Below are 22,448 nucleotides of genomic sequence, written 5' to 3'. Positions count from 1 at the left end.
AAAATTCACTATCATCAAAAAAATATTTACAATAAAAAATTTAAATAACTATTTACACTTAGCCCTCTCAGGGTCTATCCGGGAGAATCGTTAGAATAGTCCATTTTACGAGCCGATTTGATGAATGAATTTTGACAGAAGGTAGCGTCCAATAACCCGTGAAAACCAATGTCATCATCAACATTGTTGTCATTTCGTAAAATGGCTCATTGTTGGGCGGACTCACTTCCCAATCTTGCACCGCGAATTCAATTTCATGCACGAAAGAGGGAGGAAAGGGAATTGCGCGCGAAATAATTATGCTTTAATACTAAGAAATTAAATATTTACAACTTTGATTTATTAATTTTGGGGAGGGAATTCAATGAGAAAAAAGGAAATGCACTATTCAACTTCACCTGTCGATACTGTCGTGGAGGTTGATCTTTCGGACCGGGTACCTTCCGGCCAGATGGCGGCGTCCGAGTCGGCTTGCTCATCGACGCCTTCGTCGACGATCGGGTTGGGGCGCTGGATACCCGCCGGCAAAACTTCTTCTTGCGTCCTGGCTGAGGCTGTTTGTCCAGTTCGAGCACACAGGGCTGGTGGAAAATCGTCCGTTGCACCAGAATTCACTTTAGCTTCACTGGCTGGAGCACTTCGTCACCCCCGATAGAAAAATGGAAAAAAGGAAATCACCGCCGATACTCTCATTACGGCACTTATTAGGATTTCGTTCCTGCGAGGGGAGATTAAATTTCTAGTTTTAAAATAACGGACGAATTGAACTGTCGGAATTTCGTTACCGAAAAGAGGCCTAGCTTGAGCCTGCTTAGGCTTATAAGGCATTCCATGACTCCGCAATTCCCAAGCATAGGAGAACATTTCCCGGGAGGGTTTGTCTCCGCAAAGTTGGTACCGCGCGCCATGATGAATATGTACATATAGGATAGGAAATGGTTTAACGTTGAGATACCAGGGGGATAATAGGGTAGGGAAAATTCAAATTCAAATTTAATTCATTTATATTTTTATCTAATTCAGCTTATTTATTATATACATTTAATTTTAGTGTGAATGGTATCGTTGGAAAAGATTATGGGAATTTATTTACATATTTACAGGTTTGGTTTATTTATTCTAGTACTTAAGCATAATTATTTACAAATGAAAACAAACAAGAAAACGAAGAAGAAAACAAAAAGAAAAATGCAAAATTGGGATTGGGACCTATCACAGAGGTAACAACATTCGATATGGAAATTTCTTTTCGTGTACAGAGATGCTCAATACGGAAAAAGTCGATTTTGTCGAAAAATGGCAAAATCTACAAAATTTCTCTGAACAGCGTCCTATGGAAAGATACTGGACAATAATAAAGCGGCATCAAGAACGATGGTAGAGAAGCAAGCTCTGTTGATTGGTTCAGAAAAATTTGGCCTGCGGCACAACGAAAAGTTACGGGGAAAGTTGTGCAGACTCTAATGGGAGGTGTCAAGAGGAAAGTCCGAGCGTTCTTCCGAAAAGCGAAGTAAATGTTCAAACTCACGTGAATTTGGCCACATGTATGTTGATTGTCATTTATAAAAAATAAAATTATGAATTTGTTCGAAAATACACATTTTCTATTGAAAAACAGGTGTCCACTTACTTTAATGAACAGTCCTTAGAGTTATTAATAAACTATAGAGGACGAATGTCGCTGCTGTTCCCTTTGTTCTCGCTCGCAAACATGCCGGGTATCTATCTGTCAAACTGCATACTTTTTCGCTTTGACACTTATAGCCCGGCCTATCTCCGCCAGCAAGAGATGTTTCGGCAGCGACGCCAGCGACATTCGTCCTCTATAGTTTATTACCTCTATTTGCGTAATTGATTGATGCACTGGCCGTGACCATAGTGGGTAAGGTGAGACGCGATCGGATGCGATAAGTTATGCGATGAGAAGAGGGATGTTTGATAGGCCATAGTGCATGAGGTTTTCAATGAGGGCGCGCATGTTGTTTTCACCTCCTTTTTCGCCTATTTCGTGCGCATCAACGACTCGCGTGATTTGATCGATGAAGTCGCTTGTATCACAGAGAACAGACGAACATGCACAGAGAACAGACGAACATGCTCGAACAAAATTTCCTCAAAATGTTGTGTAAAGAAAAAAACAAGCTCACTAGCGATATCGACGGTGACTTCCCCACCTAAAAACTCATTTCGACACCATGATGGCGCTTACTTACGAAATATTTCACTAGTGCACCTTGAAATTTCCTAACTCAGAGAATGAGCTGTATTTGCTCAAATAACAATAAGCATATTGTTGATACACTAATTTTACAACAAAATGTAAGCAACCCATTGACAATTAGTTTCATTATTTTCAATGAGAAATAAGTTAAACGAGAATTCAATTTTTGTTTTCCAAGTAAAACCAACGCATTCTCTTGGTGGAACTATACTAGGGTGCACATCTGACGACACTAGCGCCAAAAGGTAAAACAACGGCAAATTTGTACCCCGATTCGAAATGTGACAGCGCCGCGCTACGGCCACACTGCCAGTTATTTCAAAACAACCGTTGCAATGCTTTACACAACCACACTTCATGAGCTTCGACGTCTGTTCTCTGTGGAACATGCTCGAACAAAATTTCCTCAAAATGTTGTGTAAAGAAAAAAACAAGCTCACTAGCGATATCGACGGTGACTTCCCCACCTAAAAACTCATTTCGACACCATGATGGCGCTTACTTACGAAATATTTCACTAGTGCACCTTGAAATTTCCTAACTCAGAGAATGAGCTGTATTTGCTCAAATAACAATAAGCATATTGTTGATACACTAATTTTACAACAAAATGTAAGCAACCCATTGACAATTAGTTTCATTATTTTCAATGAGAAATAAGTTAAACGAGAATTCAATTTTTGTTTTCCAAGTAAAACCAACGCATTCTCTTGGTGGAACTATACTAGGGTGCACATCTGACGACACTAGCGCCAAAAGGTAAAACAACGGCAAATTTGTACCCCGATTCGAAATGTGACAGCGCCGCGCTACGGCCACACTGCCAGTTATTTCAAAACAACCGTTGCAATGCTTTACACAACCACACTTCATGAGCTTCGACGTCTGTTCTCTGTGATTAAATCACATGTAATATCAAAAAAAAAAACATGGGTATGTTTGAATAAAACTAATCAAACAACTTTCGATTTTGCTTAAGATGATTCGGACACAGACAAACAGACGTAACTCTTAGATTAAATTCATCAAAAACTTTTGCCTGGTGTCATTTTTATAAACACACTGCCACCTGTTGGTAGAACCGCGCGCGACACTGTCGGCCATGATGGATTTCGATTTGACGTTTTTCTGACACGCACACTACTACACAAATTGCATGTAATTTTCGTTTGCATCATTCAGCAACGTGTACACTGGCAAACGTCAAAGCGATCGAACACTAGCACCTCTGGTGGAACGATCGCGCAAATCAAATAAAATTTGAATTGATAGTTAAATGTATGTGCCAAACTGTTTTAAAGAGTGTTACGTCTGTTTGTCTGTGATTCGGAGCTTGTTTTGGGTATATCAAATTCGAACTAAAATCTGTTCTAGTGTACGCCAATGAAACCTTGTGTGTATCAGTGGAGAGAGTCACAGGTAGACAGCTGACTACACAGAGAATAGACGTCCAAGCACAGAGAACAGACGTCCAAGCTCATGTAGTGCTATTGTGTAAAGCATTGCAACAGTTGTTTTGAAATAACTGGCAATGTGGCCATTACGCGGCGCTGTCAAATTTCGAATCGGGGTACAAATTTGCCGTTGTTTTACCTTTTGGCGCTAGTGTCACCAAGTGTGCACCCTAGTATAGTTCCACCAAGAGAATGTGGTGGTTTTACTTGGAAAACAAAAATTGAATTATTGTTCAACTTGTTTCTAATTGAAAATAATGAAACTAATTATCAATGGGTTGCTTAAATTTTGTAGCTGGATTAATGAAATAATCATAAACATCTTGTTATTTGAGCAAATACAGCTCAGAATCTGGGTAGGAAAATTTAAAGGTGCGCTAGTGAAATATTTCTTTAGAAAACGCCATCATGGTGTCGAAACAAGTTTTTGAGTGGGACAGTCACCGTGGATGTCGCTACTGAGCTTGTTTTTTCTTTACACAAGATTTTTAAGCAATTTTGTTCGAGCATGTTCGTCTGTTCTATGTGGTAAAAGCATACAACAGTAGCAGCATTTCAACAGGTTTGTATATTATTTTGTTTGCACTTTTGCGGGAAAGTTGAGTTGGCAGGGCAGGGCTGGTAGCAAATCACACTTTCACAGACAAGTTCACAGGGTTGGTTCGACCTTTTTTTGTTATATAATGATATCATCTAAAAGAGTTTTTGACCAATTTTTTAGAAATTTTTTTTTTGTTTTCTGAACTAACATTTGAAAAGAGCTTATTTTACAGTACCAATATTTAAAAACAATATAATGGAGAAAACAAGAAAGTGATGTCTAAATCCCCCTTTCTTTTATAAAATAGCAATTGTTTCATTAACATCTTTCCTGTGTTCCTATCCTATGTTTTTCTATTGTATTTTTTATCCGGGCTGTTCAAGGCGGGCTTGGTGGTCTAGTGGCTACCGCTTCTGATTCGTATGCAGAAGGTCATGGGTTCAATCCCTGGCCCGTCCCTTTCATCCTACTTTGTATCTTTCTATCCACTTTCTCTCTCTTTCTCTCTTCTCCACATATACAACTCATGTATATTCATATATTCATAGCCATCGCTAGAACCAGAAACGAATTGGAAAACAAAGTCGTTTCCCTCCCTTCCAATTTCCACTCACAGCACAAGTTATGCAACCGAAGCATGCTGTGCCGCTTGACCTTATTCACCTTATTCACCACACAATCTATCACCTTACGAACACTATAAAATAACCCCTTTCCATGGATCGCATCACCGACCCAACGGTGACTCCCAGATCTCCCATCCTTTCAGTCTAACAAATACCCTAGTCCGTACTGGTTGTGGGGACGCAGAGTGCTCTCGGTCTCTAGTAACAACAACCAGTACACTCTAACATTCCTTTCCCTTCCCAACTGACTATAAGGACGTGGCCGGCGCCGTTATTGATCCACAATGTAAATATGAGCTGCTTAAATTGCACTTTGAGAATAAGTGGAGTGTCCCAGCCCTTATTCATTTGGATCTCAGTGCAATTGGAACCAACTCAGATCAATCACGGAGGAGCAACCATTGATATGTATTGTTCGTGCAGTTGAAAATCGGAATTTTCGACACGCGAAAATCATTTTTTCTCCAAGACCGTGTGTCGGACGTACGTCGGGCAAAGTGCGCTGGATAGAGGGCCAGATCCACTGCCCAGCGCACTACGTCCGACGTTAGGTTTCACGTATGGATTTGGATAAAACACGAATGTTGCGTGTGGGGAAACTTCGGGTTTCAACCGCGACGACAATATAGTCAGATTTGATCGTGATCGTTTTTTTTTGTATTTTTTATCCGGGCTGTTCATAAACCACGTAGACCGAAATTTGGCCATCACAGACAATCCCCCCTCCACCCTCGTAGACTTTTGTCCATACACAAATTTTGAAATTAGTATGGAGCGCAGACTTTGGCCAAAGCCCCTCCCAAAAAGTCTACGTGGTTAATGAACGGCTCCCATGCAGAATAACTAATACCCAATGGTATCCAAATAACTATTCTTTCCTATCACTTTAGCAGTCGCAAGGACATGAAGCCTGTGCAGGAGCAGTTAGCTCACAGCTTGTTCGATCGCATTGCGGTCGAGGGAATGCGCACGAATTGTTGTTGTTGTTGTTGTTGAGAATTTCCAGGAAGAACTTCTGAAAAAGTTCCCAGAAGATTACTGACATAATTTTTGAAGGACGTGCAGGGGCAATTCCTAGATCAAATCTTTGAGTAATGATGAATTCCTGAAGAAATTCTTTTGGTAATTCCTGGAGAATTTCCTGGAGGAGTTCCTGGAGAAATTCCTGAATAAAAACCTGGAAGAATGTCTGGAGGATTTTCTGGAGGTTTTCCTTTGAGAATTTCTGCAGGAATCCTTGAAAAAATTCCTGAAGGAATCTGGAGAAATTCTTGCAACAATTACTGGATGAGTTTCTGGGGGAATTTCTAGAGGAACTCTGGTAGAAATTTCAGAAAAAAAAATCCCATGACAAATTCCTAATGGAATTTCTAGGGAAATTTCTGGAGAAATTCCTGGAGAAACCTTTTAAAGAATTTCTGAAGGAGTCCTTGGGGGAATTCTTGGGAAAATTCGTGGAGAAATCCCTGGAAAAATCCCTGAAAATGTTCCTGGAGGAATTTTTAGCGAAACTCTTAGAGAAATCCATGCCTGGAGATAAATCTATAATAATTCTAGGAGGGATTCTTGAAAAAAAAATCTACAAGCTATTTCTAGAGAAAATCCTGGTAGAATTATTGAAGGAAACCCTGAAGGATTTCCTAGAGAAAATCCTGGATGAATTACTGACATAACATATGATGGAATTCCTTGATTATTCCCTAGTGAAATACATGGATGAAATCCTGGAGGAATGCCTGCGTGGATTCCTGAAGGAATGCTAGGAAGAATTCCTGAAACAATCCCAGGAGAAACTTCTGGAACAACTCCTGGGGGATTCCTGGAAGAAGTTCTGGAGGAATCCGTGAAGCAACTCCTGGAGGAATATCTGGTTGAATTGCTGGAGAAATAGCTGAAAAAAAATCCTGGAGAAATCTCTGCAAGAATCCAAGGATTGAATCTCTGGAAGAATGCCTAGGAGAATTCCTAGTGGAATTCTTGGAGGATTCCCTGAAGTAATTCCTTCAGAAATATTTAGATGAATTCCTTTAGGAATCTCTGGAAAAAATCCTTAGAGGAATCCCTTGAAAATTTCCTGGGTAATTTTCTATAGGAATTCTTAGAAGAATCCCGGAAGCAATTATTAGAGGAATCTCTGGAGGAATGCATGGAGGAAGTCCTGAAGGAATGCATTGAGGAAAACCTGGAGGATTTCTTGAAGAAATCTCTGAAAAAAAACTTGTAGGAATTCTTGGAGGAATCCCTGGAGGATATCCTAGAGGCATTCCTGTAGAAATTCCTGAAGGAATCTTCAGAAGAACTCCTGAAACAATCTATAGAGGAATTTCTGGCGGAGTTTCTGAAGGAATCTCAAGATGAAATGAAATTCCTAAAGAAATTCCTGAGGAAATTCGTGGATGAATCTCTTAAGAACTTCGAGGAGGAATGCCAGGAATAATTCCTGAAGAAATCGCAGATGCAATTCTTGGAGAAATTCTGGAGGAATCCTCGGAAGAGTTCCTGGTGAAACCCCAGAAGGAATCCCGGAAGCAATTTCAAGAGGAATTCCTAAGGGACTTCCGAAACAGTTCCTGGAGGAAGTACTGAATTATTTCCTGGAGGAGTTCCTTGAAGAATACAAGGAGGAATTTCTGAAGGAATCTTAAGAAGAGTTCCTGGGAGAATCTTTGTAGAAATTTTCAAAATAAGTTGTTCCAGAAAGAATCACAGAAGGTATTCCCGAGTCAAGCCCTGCAGAAAATCTTGGAGGTATCCATGGAGAAATTTCTGGAGGATATCCTGTAGGATAAACAGAGGAATCTCTGGGAAATACTCCTGGAGGAATCTCTAGAAGAATTCCTGGAGGAGTTTCTGAAGGAATCCCTGGATGATTGTTTAGAGGAATCCCAGCAGCAATTCCCAGAGGAATCCCTGGAATAATTCCTGGAGAAATCTTTGAAGAAATTCGTGGAGAAATCCCTTGAGATATACCTGTAGGAATTCCAGGAAGAACTCCTGAAGATATCGCAGATGGAATCCTTGGAGAAATCCTAAAGAAATTCTAAGAAGAGTTATCGGAGGAACTCCTTGAGGAATCCCTGTAGCAGTTCTTGAAGAAATCCCTGCAGAAGCTCCTGAAGAAATCTAAGGAGGAATCCTGGAAGCAATTCCTAGAGGCATTCCTAAAGGAATCCCTAAACAGTCCATGGAGGAAGTACTGGATTAATACCTGAAAGAATTTCAAGAAGAACTTCCTAAAAACGTTCCTGGGGCGAATCGATCGAGGAAATTTTAAATAATCTCTTGAGTTGTTCCTAAAAGAAACACAGAAGAAAATCCCGGGTGAATCGCTGGAGGAATTCTTGAAGGAAAACATGAAGGAATTCCTTTAAAAACCCATGAGGAATCCAGGAAGCAATCCCATGAAGAATTCCTTAGGAAATCCCAGGAAAATTTTCTTAACAAATTACTGGAAAAAAATTCTGTTGGAAAAAAAATATGGAGGAATGCATGTCTGCAATAATTTTTGGTCAAATTATTGTTGGAATCTTTGGATGCACTCAAAAAAGAATGTTTTGTACAAGGGGTTGGTCATTCAGCACACTTCATTTGTGCCGTGATTTTTGAGCGTGTGCCAATATGTGCCTAAACTGTGCCGGTTGTTTTTCAGTGTGTGCCGAAGTGTGCCGAACGTGCCGGAGGTGTGCCGAATGTGCCCAGTGGAATATTTTCTTGGAATGTTTTTGCGCTAATTATAATCCTGTCTATTTTTGGCGAATGTTATTGGTCTAGTCGGTGTTTACCGACAAAATTCCACCCAGAACACTTCCCAAGTAACAGAACTAGTTGAATAACAGTTTCTTAAGCAAAAGTTTGCTTAAAAGTTGTTTGTTCCACTCTTGTACAGCAAAAATGTTTGTTGGGTTGTCTAGAATCTGTATGAAGGGATTTTTTGCAATCGTAAGTATAATGACAGTTTGATTCCATACCGCAAAGTTGGATTTCTATGTTGTGCCCATGTGTGCCGGATTGTGCCGAGATGTGCCGGCATGTGTGCCGGGCACAATGTGCCGAGTGACCAACCCCTTGGGTCAATCACACAAATACACTTATACGGCCACTGCATTTGACAGTTATTCTGACCTCTTACAGGGGGTTGTCACTACTCAATTATTTCATATACCGTCTACCCCCCGTTGGTTTGAACGACACCTCATGCAAACCAACGGGGTTCAATTTTTAATTTGAACTTCTAGTTACCCTGTGGGCATCGAAAAACACACTAATGGTAACCCTTTTTGCTGTTTTGTTTTGATTCTGCTTTCCGTTTCACCCCGTTCCAAAAGCAGAATGACTTTTGAACCATTTTTAGTTTGAACGATGTGCAGATTAAAGGGGGTCAAATTAAAAAGTGTTCAGATTAGATACGGTCAAACCAACGAGGGTAGACGGTATTACCAGGGGGCTGCCACTACTCCACTCCAACAGCAAGATGCCCAGGGAAGAATTCACGAAGGGAAACCTCCTGGAGAAGTCCATTGTGAAATTCCTGAAAGAATCCCTGAAGAAGTTCCTGAATAAATGCCTAAAAGAATTTTTGAAGGTGTCCTTGAAAGTATTCGAAAATAAATCCCAGGTGTTTTGCTCTTAGCATGACTTTTTTTTTTAATTAAATACTAGTAAAAATTCGTGTTGCAGTAGCACAGAACTGCAAAGTCCTTCCTTTTCCCTACCGGAACCGGTTCCGGCATATCTGGAAAATTTGGCATGGCGAGTGGTGTCTAGGCCGGTAATCGGCCGACGGGACCAGCGGGCCTTGGTGGGTAGGGGGGTGGGGGGGGGGGGGGGGGGGGGTGCTTCTTACTTAGGCGCAACCGGCCGGCCGTGGCATGCCCGAATAAAAAATACAGTAGAAAAACCGAACGTTGTATTGTAACAGTACTATTTAGAACCATATTTTTACAATAGACAACACTGTAAAAATAAAAAATACAAAAACAATTAGATGTAATGTAAAACACCATACCGTGAATTGTAAATAAGATTTTTACAATATATTACCGTATTACCCCGCTAATACGACACCGACTGTTGTCGTATAACCGGGGTAAACTTTTAATTCGACAAACTGGTCACCCTACACCAACATGCTCATTGAAATTTGACAACTCTATTTTTGTTTTTGTTTTGATTTCCGGATTTGTTATGAAACATAATTTTATCAAATATTGCGGTGGCGCGAATGAAAAGCTCGTTCTTTCTACGATTGTTGCCATCCTCAGTTCATTCCGGTTGGTCTCCAGGCGGTTTGGGTGTTGAATAGCACCAACTCAGAACTTCCGAAATTTGCGGCTGCAAGAGGAGTTGCTGCGGGTGCGAGTATAAGCGCAATATCAAACTGTTTTGCATTTACAGTGTACATCGCTGTGACATTTGAACACTTTTTAATTCGACATGTGTCGTATAAGCGGGGTACGAATTAAAAAGTGTCGTATTAAAACGTGTCGAACCAGAGGGGTAAGACGGTATACAGGTTGTTAAGTATGGTAACAATATAAAAAAATATTTTTCTCCATACACTGAAACCTCCATTTAAGTCGCTGCATGGTTGATCGAAAATAATTTTTACCATGCATGCAATGACGAAACTATAGGCTTTTATATTTTTTAACACTTCGCATGACAAAGGAGATTTGTCAAAAAATATAAAACTGTATAGTTTAGTCATTGCCTGTACGGTAAAAATTATTTTTGATCAGCCATGCATCGACTTAAATGGAGGTTTCAGTGTATATATTTTTTTGCAAAACCATACATTTTATTGTTAATGAATTGTTCAAAATACTGATACGTGGGTTTAAATATACCGTACATTGTATGGTACATGAATGGTTTCAAACAATAAAATGTACCGTAAATAAATTGTTTTTAATTGTAATTTCACTACTGGTTATACATTTAATTAAATGGTTTTGGAATGGTTTTCCTTTGTTATGTTGTATTGTTTTACATTACATAAACCATATATTGTTATAATATCTTGCCATTTTCCTCCTGTTAATGGCATCTTAGGGTTATTAAATTTATTAGAATACGCTTTGGGAATTCTCCAGAAAGTTTTGGATAACCCTTCATATATAGGATCGCCCACGTCTAAGTCTGAGTAGTCTCTGATTGCATTAACAGTTGAAGCTAAGGCTCCCATGCCCCACCAGCCAGATAACCGGGTTTTGCAAACTTAGCATTATTTGTGGCAACACTTTGAGCGGCATGATGGAACTATGCCGAGCGCGCTAAGTGTTATTAGACCACTAATGTAGTTGCATGTTGTGGGTGACGAGGTACATAAGTATCATTACAGCGTGCTTAACTGTTATTGCAATATTGAGGGACCAGTTTGATTAAAGTTTGAAATACATAACAACTCATGAGATAACTGTCAATTTCGATTCAAATATAAGTTAGGTTGAAAAGCGAACCCGCAGACGAACCTATAAATATTAAGTCATTTCAGTGTTCAGTCCAGTCCAAATGTTAAAGATGGCTCTACGTCAAAGATAAAGTTTGTCAATCGCATTTGGTTCGATTGTGGTCGAAGGCAAGTTCACATGAGAGAAGAGGAGAAAACTCCCCTAAATGCAAATACAGCAAGAATAGTGTTGAATTCATCCACTGATTTACGGTAATCTGACCTGCATCTTTCCGGGTTGGCCTACATTCGTATTTCTCTCGTCGCACTCTACACACATAGCCTGCCATATCTCTTGGACCCCAGCTTGGACCTGCAGTTCTTAGGACATCTGGTTTACCACTGATTTAAACATGTTATTGACTTCAAATTGATGTTTCAACTTATTCACTTTTTTTCTCTTTGCTTTCCTTTGCATCAAAAAAGTCACAAACATTAACAAAACAAAGCACGAAAAAAACCCTAAACTGAATAAATCTGGTGTTTGATTTGAATAGGTCGAATCTGCATATAGGAATCACAGCAAACATACGACCTATTCAAATCGAACACCAGAAATAATTAAAAATTCACGGAAAAATAATGTTTCGGAAAAGTGAATGGTTCAAACGAAAGAAAAACAGTTTAATATATTGTTACATAAAAATCCAATTTAAATGTATAGTATAGCGAACCATATCATTACAATACACTTTATTCTAGCTGGTACACTGTATGGTGCTGGAATGGTTTTCACTATACATTCTATGGTTAGTTTTTATCCGGGTGGCCACCTTGGACGGCCGAGAAAGGGTTATCTCCTTTACTATTAGGGCCTATGCCCGAGATTTCGTCCTATGGCGGACGGCGTAACTCCTTTACGAGTTTCCGCGCCTAACCTAACTAACCTTACGGCTTCGCGGGGCGACCCGTGTGCTGGTCGGTGGTCGGTTTCAAGTCAAGAGAATAGATAACAAAAATTCTCATTGGAAGACTGTGGATGGAAAACCCAGTGCACTGTGCGCAATAACCGCAAACCGAAAAATACTATGTATTGTGGTCGACAACGATTACGATCAAACGGAATCATGCACTGCGTCGTTCAAGGAATGCACAGTGGGCAAAATCGACCCAAAAAACGGATCTTTTAACGCCGCTGGTTTCGGTACGTGAAGTTGACCATTTCTGACGTAAAAAAGTACGAGAAATCGATTGGTGCTAAATTCATTCACCGCACGGCACGGGAAGTGGTCCATTTTGCCCCATTTTGCCCTTTTTTCATACAAAAAGAGAATTAAAATGTACTTTGTAACACGACTGTAGATCATCGAAAATAGCTGCAGGTGTAATTAGAGGTTAATAGAAATCATAAACATATATGAAAGATCCTTTTAAATGCTTATTTTGCCCCATATGCCCCAACAACTGCAAGAAATTGTGAATTTTACATGATTATCAATGGATTTTTAATGTTACTGATTTGATTTTCTTTTTTTTTGCATAAACAAGAAGCGCTAGATCTGTTATCACCAGAATCATTCTCAGTAGTTGTCCAATTTGCCCCATTTTGCCCTATTATCATAGAAAAATGAGATTTAAAATGCATTTATTAGAAACAGATACAATAATGGAACGTTGAAATTATTTTTAGTTGCAGTATGAAGCTAACAGCTATCATGCGCATAAATGAAAGATATTTTCCCTATTTTGCCCTACATGCCCCCTAGAACTGCTGGATGATAACATTTTTTCTATTATTTTGTAATGTCACTGGTTACAATCCATGAAATCCTAGATCATTTTTTATATATACAAATACGGTTTATCGATAAGGTTTAGAATCATTCACGGGAGGGTAGAAATAGCTGTCCATTTTACCCCAATTTGCCCTGATTTGTTGTCGCCTCATGAATGAACTGATTTCCCCCATTTGCTTATGTCCAAACTGATGGACTTTTGTTACTGAAACCAATGTATTCGAAAGGACAGTTAAAACATATGACTTTGTTGGGGAATACAGGGTATAATAAGCACTAACCCTAATCTTAATTTGTGGCCCATATGCCTAAATATGCACACGACTGATTAAATGGGGCATCTTAAATATATATAATTTGCTTTGAGACGCCCCATTTAATCAGTTTAGCGCATAGTTGACATATTTTATAAAATGCTTATTTTGCCCTTAGTTCCCCATCAAAAGCTAAAATTATAGAAAAATTCATATATATATGTCTTTTTGATAAGATTGGTTTCAGTACCAATGCTAATAAGGGAAATTAATTTATTCATTACTTGACAAAAAATCAGGGCAAATTGATTTATTCACTACATGACAAAATCAGGAAAAATTGGGGTAAAATGGACAGCTATATATATACCATTCCGAGAATGATTGTAGTATTTATCGATAAACCGCATTTATATATATCAAAAATGATCCAGGGCTTCATGCATTGCATCCAGCGACATTACATAATCATACAAAATATGTTATTATTCAGCAGTTTTAGGGGCATGTAGGGTAAAATAGGGAAAATATCTTTCATTTATACGCATGATAACTGTTAGCTTCCAATTGCACCTAAAACTAATTTCAACGTTCCATAGCAGTATTTGTTTTTCATAAAAACATTATAAATCTCATTTTTTTCATGAAAATGGGGCAAAATGGGGCAAATTGGACAACTCCCGTAGATTATTCTGGTGATAAACGATCTACCGCTTTTTGTTTATGCCAAACAAATCAACTTTAAGTCAGTAACATTAAAAATCCATTCATTATTAGGAAAAATTGAGAATATGTGACAGTTGTTGGGGCATATGGGGCAAAATAAGCATTTAAAAGGATGTTTCATGTATTCTTATGATTCCTATAAACTTCTAATTACACCTGCAGCTATTTTCAATGATCTACAGTCGTGTTAGTTGTTTGAAAGTACATTTTGTTTCTCTTTTTGTATGAAAAAAGGGCAAAATGGGGCAAAATGGACCACTTCCCGTGCCGTGCGGTGAATGAAATTGGCACCAATCGATTTCTTGTACTTTTTTACGTCAGAAATGGTCAACTTTACGTACCGAAACCAGCGGCGTTAAAAGATCCGTTTTTTGGGTCGATTTTGCCCACTGTGGAATGGATGGATATATAAGCTGCATGATACGCCATCGATTGTTCATAACGTTCGAAGTAGATGTTTGGTTGACAACGATTTGGGTCTATTTATGCTTATCGTTAATTCGGTCTGTAGGTCGCGAGTAATCTATTAGACAATGTTAGACAGGTAAGATGAGTCATGCACCACCTACTGGCGGGACACTGATATCCTAGCCAAACATGTGTCCTTTAAATATAATAATAACTATTATATTAGTGACCCGATTTTGTAAGCCCCTTTTCATAGCACATTTTTAGCTCTCCTAAAGAACCTGAAGTTTTTCAAACATTTTATCCCTCTGTTCTGCATAAAGTTGAGTTGTAGTTTGATGATCAACATAAATTATTTGGTTAATGTTTGACCGTAAGATAACGAGAGCAAAAGGTTTGTCGCAAAATATGGCTGACAAAATCGGGTCTTTACTGTATTAGATTACCAAGTGGAGATTAGAAACTGACGAATAAGGTTCATTCATAGTTATACATACTATTTTTATTATTACAGGTCAGCAACAAAAAAGATTCCTCAAATCGAGAATCCGAATAAAAAGAATGTTTACAACGTGCTACTGGTCGGAGAAACGGGATCGGGAAAGTCGACTCTCATCAACTATCTGACCAACTACTTTCGCGGAGGAACACTGAACAATCTGAAAATTGCGATCCCCTCAAAGCACTATCCTGCTACGGAAGAATTTGATCATCAGGAAAAAGATCTTCAGGATCCCACAAAAAGCAAAACCGGAAAATGTACGTTTTATAATTTCTCATTGAATGGCATAGACTACGCCTTCATTGATACCCCAGGTCTAAGTGACACAAGTGGACGGGATAAGGACGCTGAAAACATATTGAAAATCATGGAAGTTGCTGAGATGACTGGAACGATTGCAGCCATTATGTTGGTTGTAAATGGAACTGTGGCTCGAACTACGTCGAACCTGAAAGACACTATCAACATGATGAAAAGTTCTGTGCCAGATGTTCTGCTCAGTAACCTTGTGGTAGTTCTCACCAACTGCTCTGCAACTAGTGCCAATTTTCAATTCAGTGCATTAAACCCTTGGACAATTTCGGACAAAAATAGGTTTTACATGAACAACAGTGCTTTGAGTACTCCAGTGGATACTTGGATTGATGATACAGAAAAATTTGAAGAGATCGAGTATGGCTGGAAAAAGTCCATGAGGACAATAGATCAGATGGTGAAGCAAATTACTCAGCTGGGTCATGTGGCATCTGATGCATTCGGTGAAATGCGCAAAAAGAAATCTGATATAAAATCGAAGCTCAATGCCCAAATAAACGACATGAGGAAGCTCTATGGATTACAAAATAAACTAACTGATCTACAGCATGCAGAAAACATTGCTTCTATTTCAGTTTCATCGTATTCAAATTACAAGGCAAATACCGCAGTAGAATTTTTGGAACATGAGCCCACTTCATATTCTAATGTACTTTGCAAAAATCATCTTCATGTTGTTTGCTGTCATGACTGTGACCGTGGGTCATTTTGGCCAATGTCGTTTTGTCAAGCCTTTGCACCTAAAACTACATGCAAAAGCTGTGGCTGTGGCATCTCGGTTCATTTCGACGCCAGATATAAACCAGTAAAAGCAACTAAAACAGTTGAAATGATACTGCAGGAAACTAAACAACGCTATGATGAAAGTAAACAACAGCAGACTACAATTCAAAACCAAATAAGCAGCCTCAGTGGAGATCTTGACCTCCTGAAGAAAGATCTCGACGCAAAAGCACTGAAAATTGTCGATAACTGCAAGGAACTTCAGCAAATATGTTCTCAGTTCAATTTTTCGGACGAGTTAGCAAGCACCATAGCCGTCATGAAAACAGACACTGGCTTTGTAACAAATATGGAAGTTAAAGCAGATGCTGTAGCGAGAATCGACAGAATTCAAAGTCTCGCGGCATCCCTCAACGTGAAACCAGGTGGAAGTCGTTAAAATCGAAATCAACGACCAGGATTCTCCCCGCTATACCTACACTGAAATAAATTTTGTTGTAGAAATTACCGATTCCATAGTAAAATTACTAACCGTATACGGTATACCTATGATTCTCAACCGACAACAAAATCTGTTAAGTTCACTAAAACACAGACAAACAGACGTAACACTTGCGAAATTTCCATCGACCACGCTTTTAACGATCATTTTAAATCTTCATAGTTGTGGCTTTCACAACCAGAGGCACGCGCATCGCTTTTCTATGCGTTTGACGTTTCACACTAGCGCCTTCTGTTGACGATATTGCACAACACAGTGATTCGTGCAACTTTTCCACCAGGTGATGGTAGTGTGAACTGGGCGATGGATTTCCATGAAAATCGTTCAAGGTGTTACGTCTGTTTGTCTGTGACTGAAATATGATTGAAGAAACAATGCATTGCAGTACATTTGACTAAAAGCGTAGTCGCCTCAACAACAAAACATTGTCAATAAAAAGAAAGTCGAGTCAAGTACAAGACACTGAAGACGACCTTACAGTTGAGGTCGAAATACGTATCTGTCGCAGGATGCAAATTCTTAGTGGAATTCAAAGGAACCGTACTTAACCCGATTTTCTTTTTATTTACAGATATTCCCCTAACAAGCCCAGGTTAATCATCAAAAACATTGTCAATTTTTCCTGGACACGCATCTTACAACACGGTATGGTTAAAAATACAATGCCTAGCTGTTAAATCTAGAATATTTTTGGTAATGTTAACAGCACTGCTAGCACAAACTTATTTAAATGAGTTTGCTGCTAGTTAAATTGATAGTGTTTTAGTGGGATTAACAGGAAAAAGCTGTCGGTTGAGAATCATAGGTACGGTTAGTGATTTTACTATGGAATCGATAGTTTCTGCAACAAAATTTATTTCAGTGTACATACCGACATAACTCTGCGATCCACCGTGAAATGTAGTGAATAGTGGTTTCTGCTTTTATTGGTGTTGCGTGTACGTACACGTTGCATTACACGAACACTACCTGAGTTACTGGTTGAAAATAGTAAACAAAAATCAGCTGTTCCCGGCAAAATCGAATGGGCATATTTTCAACCAGTAAATTTGCATTAGTGTTCGTGACGCCGCGCTGCGAAACCACTATTCGGTGAAAACAACTGCGATGAAATGTTTTTTTCCTGAGTTTCAATACAATATTTTCCTGAAATAAAAATTATAGTATAATTTGTAATAAATCCGATATCCCTAAACGACAATTGGTAAACTCGTGGATATTCAGCAAGATAATTGCACAAGAAGTGGTGAAAATTTTGAAATACTGTAAGCACAAATAGATGTCTCATTTTTCACACCTCCAATCGTTCCTCTTTTTAACGGTTTATGGCTAGTTTCCACATCGTACGTACTGTGCAAAAAGATAGGACAAGAAATGATCAAGTAATGATTCCGCTTCAAAATTACTTGAGCGGTTCGCAGATGGCAAGTAAGTAGGCCTTTTCCAGACAGTTTTGCGTGAGGTAAAACAGCCTATTACGATGATAAATTGCCAAAAATATATTTTCCTCCCTGAATAACCACCCCGAAATGCGAAAAGCTATGCAAATTTTTTACAAGTTTACTTATTTTTTAATTATTTGAGTTTGAAGTTTAATAAATCTTAAGAAAACGCCATCATCATCATCATCATCATCATCATCATCAATTGTGCCATATACAGTCGAACCTCCATGAGTCGATGTTCCTTGACTCGATATCAACTCATGGAGGTATTTTTTTCCATACTGAAAAACAATTTCTGGGTTACTATGATGGTCCCCCTTAAAAACTTCCCAAAGGATTTTTGTTCCACTACTCGATATTTTCTTGCGTCGACAGTCCCTTCAATATCGACTCATGAAGGTTTTACTTATAAGCTGTTCATCTACTGTTCATCTACTATAGCTATAGCTTATGTGATGAAACCATATAGAAAGTATATTTAAGGCAACTAAAAAAATAGAAAAACAATTTTCTAATACCATTTCCCCATTTCCATCCAGCTCTCTTGTTCTGTTGAGTTTTTTTTTCTGGGAATTGAACCTAGACTGCTGAGACTGGACCACGATGAAACCCGGACTCGCTAACGCTGTGTACTACGATCACCATGTATTTGCACATGGAAATATGTGCAATATAAAGTAAGGTATACTCAGCTCGTGCCTTGTTGAGTTGTGTTTCCAGCAGCTCTAAAAAGTTGTGGTAGAATGCCATAAGTTATCTTACTCACCCAAATCCATCCCATTCCAAAACAAGTGATTACGGAACCGATTGATTCTGTTCTAGATGTTTTCATACGTGCTCACTTCTAACAAAAATAAAAAATAATAAGGAACAGTACAAACAGCAATTTCTGAGCATAATCATCTGAGTGCGACGCAGCAATCCATGAAAACTTGGGTTTGGTTTTCTTTTGTTTTGAATGGTTCTGTTTCTTGAAGTATTTTCCGATTTTTTTTTTCGAACTGAGGGTTTTTCCATTTACAACGATGCAAGCTTTAGTAAATGCATATATGAAGTTTTAAATGCTTGCATTATTGGATGCCATAAAGCTTTTAACATGGTAATGCAATGATGCATTAGACAACGGCCCCATAGAACTACAGGGGAAGACCAAAATGTTTGGGATAGGCAACTTATTTTTCTCTCACAAAAAAGTTCAACATGCTATAACTTTTTATAGAGCGTATCAAAAAATCTCAAATTTTGACTGTTTGTCAACCTACTATATGTGCATCATTGGTACAAATTTGGGCTCGATTGATTAATATTTCGCAAAGTTAGAACGGTTCGGGTAAAACACTATTTTTTAGACAACTCATTTTTGAGCTGTCATATCTCGGAAACCAGTGAACCAAATTGAATGAAATTTTGAACGTACACCAACAATATGTAAATGCTTCACAAACTATAAAAACATAGGTACTTTTTAAATGTTGAAAAAAGTTATCATAAATTGACACTTTTTGGATTTTTCTCGAAAAAATGTAATTTTTTTACATCAATGTCAATAAATTTTCGTGTTGATATCCAAAGATTTTCCACTTCTGTTCTCAAATAATTTCTAATCAGATATATAAGAGCCTATTTAGATTGATGGAAGAACACATTTAATAATTTTTGTAAATTTCACTTATTTTCCTCTATATGGGTAAAAATTTCAACTCAGTATAACTTAATTCGTCGTGAGAAAATATTACATTTTATAACGTCGTATTAAGTATCAATATATTGTTGATAAACGTTAAAAAATTAATTCAATTCGGTTCACTGGTTTCCGAGATATGACAGTTCAAAAATGAGTTGTCTAAAAAATAGTGTTTTACCCGAACGAATCTAACTTCGCGAAAAATTAATCAATCGAGCCCAAATTTGTACCAATGATGCACATATAATAGGTTGACAGTCAAAATTTGAGATTTTTGATGCACTCTATGAAAAGTTACAGCATGTTCAATTTTTTTGTGGGAGAAAAAAATGCCTATCCCAAACACTTTGGCCATCCCCTGTATATCGATCTGTCAAAAATCCATAATGCTTCAATGCATTCATAATGTAGATTAAACGCTTCATTACATGACAGATGTAGAATAAAAGTTGTCTTGCATTAGCTAATCTATAATACGACTGAATTAATGTAATGATATAATGCTTGTAGTTGTGGGAAGGAAATTGGCCACCCAGCAGAGTTTAGCACAGGGAATCGATAACCGCGTGGGGAAATTGTGATTCGGAGAAAGTACAGAAACTTGCTACGTGCGTTTACAAATGTGTTCTCTATTAAACTGATGAAGAACAAAAGTCCAAGGTAAATAATAACAAAGGTATGGTTTACATTACAGTTCAGTGGGTCAGCGCCCCAATGGTAAAAAGATATAATCAACAGTGATTACTTGTGGAAGAGCAGGAGGAGGAGGAGGAGGTATGCATAGGTATGACCGGGATTCCAGAAACTTGAAATTGTACAGGGGATAGACAAAATGATCGGGACAGGCAAAATTTTCACTTTCCAAAAAGTGTTCAACTAGCTGTATCTTTTCGAAAAGTGCATCAAATATTATCAAATTTTTACTGTAAGTTCATCAACTAGATGTGTATCAGTGGTCCAAAATTAGAAAAGATTGGGTCATTCTCCACAAAGTTATAAAGATTCTTGAAAAATGTAAAATTATCCGATAGCCAACTTTGAGCTGTTATATCTCCCTATTCAGTGAACCGAATGCAATGAAATTTTGACCATTTATGACTTATATAATGAGCTATGAAAAACCATTGACTCAACTTAATATTTTTAACATGAAAGAAAATTATAACGATTAGATTATTTTTCCAATAAAACGCCAAATTTTCCAAAATATCAACATCGTTTCAAAATTCAAGATGCAAATTATATTGGTATTGTCCTCTGCTGTTGAGGACTTCAGGCAGCTGGTGAAATCAAGTGTCCCTTGTGGATCCACGACAGGCTGACTACATTGCGAAGGCGCAATGATTATCGAGACCAGCGTGAATGAGCGTAATCTTGGGTGACTTACTCGGCCGTGCTTATTCGGAGGACGGTGACGGGGATGGCGACCTTTTTTTCCGGAGCAGCTCTAGTGGGTTCCAGTGCAATATCCGCTGCAAGAGCTGAAAATTTCAATAAATTCACGATCCGGACAAAAGAGTTTTTAATTTTACCTGTATGCCGGAAATAGAAAACATGTCACTACGACCTAAGTTCCGGCTGCTGGTTCCGGCTAGGATGAAAAATCGTTCTTTCAGGGGATACCGTCGATGCTGGCCCTCCTTCTCTGCTTTTTTTCGGTACTGCCGATAGGGGATGATTTACAGCCGTTTTGATGATTTACATCGCCAGCTTATCCTCCGAAGCTGATTCGGATCTCCGCATAATGGTTTTCTGAAAATAATTGGAAATATTCAATTCATGGCAAGAAATTTAGCAGAACAACTTACCTTCCAAACTGGCGGCAATGGCGGTTGCGGAATTTTCAACCGTTGCAAATTTGTTTGGCATCATGGCTAAGCAATCATTATAATTATAAGTGAACTTCTATAATTTTTAACTATAACGAAGTCTCTTATAATCATTATGTTTGCGCAAACATAAACGATAATGAGTCGAACATACTGCTTATTGACCAACTCCATACAACATAAAAAGCTTGACATGGTGTTCATAGTCACACACATAAAAATAATCATTCAAGAGTCTTATAAACTAGAAGGTTGCCAACTACATAAACTTTAAGTTTGGATTTTTTTCGGTGTAGTTCATTTAATTTCCCTCTAATTGACTTATATATAAATGTGTTTTGAAGGAAAGTAACAACATAGCCACCAATAAATTGAAAAAGTAATAGAATGCATATTAAAAACAGACCAATTTACTAAAAAATCGTGAAAAAATTAAATTCGCTATAATTTTGTCTCATGTTAAAAATTTTAAGTTAAGTCAAATGTTTTCCAGAGTTCATTATATAAGTCATAAATGGTCAAAATTTCATTTCAATCGGTTCATTGAATCCGGAGATATAACAGCTCAAAGTTGGCTATCGGATAATTTTACCTTTTTCAAGAATCTTTATTACTTCGTGGAGAATGACCCGATCTTTTCCAAATTTGAACCACTTATGCACAACTAGTTGATGCACTCACAGTAAAAATTTGAGAATATTTGATGCACTTTTCGAAAAGTTACAGCTAGTTGAACATTTTTTGAAAAGTGAAAATTTTGTTTGTCCCGATCATTTTGTCTATCCCCTGTACATTGGAAGTAGACGTAATATGCTTCCGGATGTTTGAAATTACCGCCCAGAAAAGGATGCTCCGGAAAATGCAGATTGCCGTGCTCCCACCAATTCCGCAACAATCGGGATATTCATGATGCCAGTTGGAGTTCTTTTACCGAAATAGATGACTAAGAATCTTAATTTTATCAATAAACTAGCTGTACCCGGCAAACTTTGTCTTGCCTACTGCGTTAGTTTTCACTCAAGGAAGGTTTATGA

At 38.2% G+C, this 22,448-nt stretch overlaps 1 protein-coding gene and 1 long non-coding RNA gene across 2 annotated transcripts; one reads left to right on the top strand and one right to left on the bottom strand.

The window, feature by feature from the left end:
* Window positions 1–318: 318 nt before the first annotated feature.
* On the bottom strand, window positions 319–1,221 carry LOC134291868 (uncharacterized). Its single transcript, XR_009999322.1, has 2 exons — window positions 786–1,221; window positions 319–718 (listed from the first exon to the last, which is right to left on the bottom strand). It is a non-coding gene; the product is annotated as an uncharacterized LOC134291868 (long non-coding RNA).
* A 13,231-nt stretch (window positions 1,222–14,452) lies between these two features.
* LOC109419265 (uncharacterized) lies at window positions 14,453–17,973 on the top strand. The gene is made up of 2 exons (XM_019693519.3): window positions 14,453–14,550; window positions 14,929–17,973. The coding sequence occupies exons 1-2, from the start codon at window positions 14,540–14,542 to the stop codon at window positions 16,391–16,393; spliced, it is 1,476 nt and encodes a 491-aa protein (XP_019549064.3). The 5' UTR covers window positions 14,453–14,539; the 3' UTR covers window positions 16,394–17,973.
* Window positions 17,974–22,448: the final 4,475 nt, after the last annotated feature.

This window comes from Aedes albopictus, chromosome 3 (assembly GCF_035046485.1).
Source record: "Aedes albopictus strain Foshan chromosome 3, AalbF5, whole genome shotgun sequence".
Lineage (NCBI taxonomy): Eukaryota > Metazoa > Arthropoda > Insecta > Diptera > Culicidae > Aedes > Aedes albopictus.
The sequence above is the reverse complement of the archived record's forward strand: the minus strand, read 5'-3'. Positions and strand labels throughout refer to the sequence as shown.